Source organism: Liolophura sinensis, chromosome 7, assembly GCF_032854445.1.
Source record: "Liolophura sinensis isolate JHLJ2023 chromosome 7, CUHK_Ljap_v2, whole genome shotgun sequence".
Classification (NCBI taxonomy): Eukaryota; Metazoa; Mollusca; class Polyplacophora; order Chitonida; family Chitonidae; genus Liolophura; species Liolophura sinensis.
The window spans coordinates 51,269,317-51,273,876 of NC_088301.1; the positions used below are offsets into that span (position 1 = coordinate 51,269,317).

At 39.6% G+C, this 4,560-nt stretch overlaps 1 protein-coding gene across 2 annotated transcripts; it reads right to left on the reverse strand.

The window, feature by feature from the left end:
• Positions 1-1,876: 1,876 nt before the first annotated feature.
• Positions 1,877-4,262, reverse strand: LOC135471537 (BTB/POZ domain-containing protein 3-like). 2 transcript variants are annotated; one of them, XM_064750804.1, is made up of 3 exons: positions 3,997-4,262; positions 3,000-3,691; positions 2,625-2,800 (listed from the first exon to the last, which is right to left on the reverse strand). In XM_064750804.1, exons 1-3 carry the CDS (start codon positions 4,242-4,244, stop codon positions 2,751-2,753), a joined length of 990 nt encoding a protein of 329 aa, XP_064606874.1. In that variant the 5' UTR covers positions 4,245-4,262; the 3' UTR covers positions 2,625-2,750. The 2 variants fall into 2 exon arrangements, with proteins under 2 accessions (XP_064606873.1, XP_064606874.1); XM_064750803.1 differs by having other exon boundaries at positions 1,877-3,691.
• Positions 4,263-4,560: the final 298 nt, after the last annotated feature.

Below are 4,560 nucleotides of genomic sequence, written 5' to 3' on the forward strand. Positions count from 1 at the left end.
TACATTTATATAATCAAAACTTGATAGTGAAGAATAACATATTTACAATACACATAGGCGTCCAATACTGCACACACTCATATACTTCATTAAGTACCGATTATATAACAGATTTAAGAATGGGTTTCAGTCTTAGCACTTTGTATCTTAAAAGGAGCTTGTTTGAACTACTTGTTTGATTACTGACTTGGAAGGTCAAATATAGTACAAATGGTTAACGAATATAACAGAAATGTGTGTTTCGGAACAGAGATTTTTATCTACTCTAGGCATTATGATTACTGTTACATCAATACCCCATTTTTTGACGAAAAGGCTCCTGGTATGACTTTGGTCATGTACCAGTCCACTCGTTTTGTGGATGACATGCCAATGACACATCAAAGATTTGAATTGTCAGCCGTTGTGATTTCAGTGCCTGATTTTGAATAGTGCATGTGCATGTAAGTCGTGTTGGTCACACCGGCGATGTTCATAGAGTATGTGAGTACTACGTCACCGATTGGTCATAGAATTGTCTGGAGTTCCTTGTATATTCCTATATTTCAAGGAGATAATTCTTCTTTATGTTCTTGGGTGTCCGTGGTAAAATAAGCACCGTAGGCCTATAAGCGCAGCACAGTGACTCAGGAGCCTCTCACCAATGCGGTTACAGTGAGTTCAAGTCCAGCTCATGCTGGCTTCCTTTCCGGTCGTGCTTAGGTAGGCCTGACAGCAACTTACAAATGGAACGCCACACCGAAGATACAAAAGGCACGAATCTATGCATGCGTCGAAATAGATATTCGTATACCATGCAGCCGTCAACCAATAGTGGTAAAACAAAGCCTCACCCATGCCCTCACATTATACTCACACGGGGCCAACCAGTGTTTGGGTCCATTCCTCTAGTGCTATTGTGCAAAGCATAATAGTACCAACAATACTCCATGTAGATGGTGCCAGGGGCTGGTTATCTGGATGTATAGGTGTACTTCAAGTCAGCGTCGGTGGATAGCAGTATATCTGTACTCGTTATGTTCTGGTGTATATTGTTTCCTCTACCGGAAACAATGGGACACATAGCGACTGCTTTTTCTTTGGACCCCCTAGGCCAGGTTTCTGTAATTTTCTCATGTCATGAAAATTAATTTGAGAAGAAACGTGGAAGTCATATTGGTTAAAGCAGTAGGCCTATGTGAGGCCTCGGATCAACTTTGGAACTAGCCCCATACGTGTATGTTTGGCGAATTGGGCCGTTTGTTTCTGTATATTGTGCGATTTTCATAAACTTCTGTAAGCAGGTTCATTTTGTGTAACCTCGGATTAAGTTTGAAAACCACATGGATCCTGCATAAAGCTTGAACATTTAACTATTACCTTGATTAGGAGGTAGATGCAGAATCAACACGAGGCAGGAACGTCACTTGCGTCAACACTTTGTGGTAATCCAATGGAATTAGCTTACAGAGGAATTTCAACTGATTACACCAAGTGAAATGTAACCAAAGGCCATATGACAGGCGTATAGGCCTAAAATTTAGCGTGAGTTTCAACTGAGTGGGGTTCACTCGGAATTCCGCTTCCAATGTATTTTCTCCACATATATTTATCCCATTAAAGCAGTTACGTAAAGTAATGTCTTTTTTATGCATTCAACATTCATTCTAATCGCTTCAAATTGTGTTCAAACTCTATGGTGTTCAAATTAACGGAAGATTTTTATATATGGCGTTAATTGGTCCAAACAAATTTTTCTTACAAAATAAGCCAAAACGTAATTGTCTTTCAAGTGAAGAAAGGTAACAGTTTAATAAGACAACACTAGACCAAATGTATATTCACATCGATAAAGTATACCGCATGAAACTTAAAAACGTACCTTTTTATTGTGGTGATGTTGCATAACCAATATACTGCCACACAATTAGCAATAAGCAACTTCAGTGAGAAAATCGAAGAGTCGGCATGTCATCCAGTTCAACTAATCAAACGCGAGTTATTTCTACAACCCGATAACACTCCTTTCATTCCTTTCTTGCGAAGATCTTTTTGTCTTTTAGGCCTATGAGTTTGAGGTACGAGTGACGCCACATCGTGTTTCCGGTTCATCTAACACTACTTGCGTATATCCCAAGGCCTCGTAAGATTTGCAGATTAAAAGTTTATCAGAAGAATGAACAAAATGGATGTGACCCATTTGGTGTGTTTCCAACCCTCTTGTTGTATTACTGGCATACTGAATACACACATTCTGTAATATATCTGTTTCGCAGGTTGGCGTCCAACAATGACCCAATTTGGATTTCGGAACGATATTTTAAATTAACCATTTATATTCTGTGAAAATATAACATAGATTTACAATCAAAAAGCATTCAAGGGGTTATTCAAAAAGCTTGTTCTAAGGAAGGACGCATGAAAAAGCCAGAAATGTCCCTAGGCCCAAATTCACTAGCACCTACAGTAAAAATTAAAATTGTGTGGATAGCGGATACTTCCGGTGTGTCATTTTCGGAATCCACTTGAAATCATCAATGAATCATTCCTCATAACCATAAACACTGAAAGATTCGCAATTCCACACTTTCGTCATTATATTTATCGCCAATAATTAAACAGAAGTTTTTTCACTACGGCTTCGCCGCTGTTTTGAAAAGTTGTGGTCACTTCACCTGCGTGAACTTCCTCTTTAGGGTACCTGTTAGAAACGAAGTCGTAACAATCGCATATCTCATTGCAATCACATTCCTCCAATTTTCTTTCAATTGTTAAATGGACGCCGTAATTCTTCCCAGGTGTGATAAAAATTGAAAACTCTCTGAAATCAATGAAAATATCATATAAGATTTCCTTTGCAGAACTTTGCTGGTGAGAGCGTATTAAAGGATTTTGCTTGTGATCGAGATGTTTTAGGCCCAGAATGACTGACTCATCCTTGTTATATTCCAGAATTTGGACTGAACCTTTCATAAAACCAAAACACCCACAACGCTGAATGCTGCCCTTAACTGTAATACCTGACAGCACAAGTTCGGTGTTAGTGGTGAACTGGAATTTATCTTCTATTCCCTGGCACCAAAATCGACACCGCCCGTCTTCTTCAAACCTAGAAATGGTCAGGGTCATCTCCTCTTTGCGTGGCTGACAAAAGATGTCGTGTGGATTGGACAACTTCCTAGTAAATATCTGGAATAGATTGATTGTTTCCTGGGGTGTTAACAAGTTTAAAGAACTGCCAACAATCTCCTCGGAAAACTTTTGGGGGGAAATCAATGGAAACCGTATTAAATTAACAAGAGGTTCCGCCAGGACTCGCCTGTTTTCGAAAACGGTGCAGTCGAGCGAATGTCGATTGCACTCTGCCACAACCCATGCCTGTATGGCTTGGTAAATGATAAATTCGTCAGCATGGAGGGTATTGGCGGCAAGAATTCGTTCCACAGTAGAGCGAGACAGCGAGAGAAAACCGTCCGTTTTCAACACCTCCTTCGTGTGTAAGTCAATAAAAACTAAACAGTGATGTTGAAGGTCCTTTACCCCGAAAAGCGTGGCTTTCTCCAGAAGTTCACAGACGTTAGTCATGCTGATGGTCCTGATGAGAAACTTTGAACACTTCTGTACCAAACCCGTGATGAAGTACTTGTGAGAAGCACTTAGCACATCCAACACATCCTCTTGACATAGGACAACCTCGTCCGTGTATATGTATCTGTGGAATTCAGATTATAGATTGATGTAGATTAGATGTCAGATTGAACCTTAATGTTATGTTTGCGAAAGAACTGTTAAAACTGTTGCTGCATAGAAAAAGAAATTCCATGTGTCTTTTGCATTCTTAGGTTCAAATAGGGCCTTCTTAAATTCAGTCAAAATCCTCAGTGGCCAAGTGAGCAAAATACTTGAACTCAAGATTTCAAGTAAGGAATAATTTAATATAGGAGATTAGTCAAGGTAAAACATGTTACATCATTAACAGGCATTATCTACGCGGGTCAGTGTGTATTTATGTATTACCTCAGTAACTCAGCAAAGGCGGATGATTCGATGTCATGTATCTCTATTTTACCACATTCCCCAGCCACAGGACCAAAAAACATTGCCTGGAAAACTGGACTCCTCAGCGACAGTATAAGCTTATGAGCCATTAGGGACACAACAGGGTCTTCTTCCACAAAATGAAACTCGACGTCAGACAAATGATTGTTATCCAGGGCATACTCCAAACTGCTCACTATGTTTTTCCCCAACTGCCAGTCTTCCATTTTACTGATTTCGGTGTCCATCACCTATATGAGAGAACTGCTTTAATGAACGAGTTGGAAAACATGCAAGCAATGAATCAGCGAAGTATCTGTCCACCGAACGCTGTCAAGAGGCAATGAGCTTATCAGCCCGAAAACCGCGTATTAGCAAATACCCTGCAAAAGCAAAGTTTCTGATAGACTCGAAAGCAGCAAGGCCATAATATAATTTAATTTTACTAAAATAAAAAGGGTTATGAAGATTTTCAAGTAGGTTTTTACGGAATACGGCATTGTAAGGGAAAAACACAATGTAAAAACCTCAACGTTATCGTCA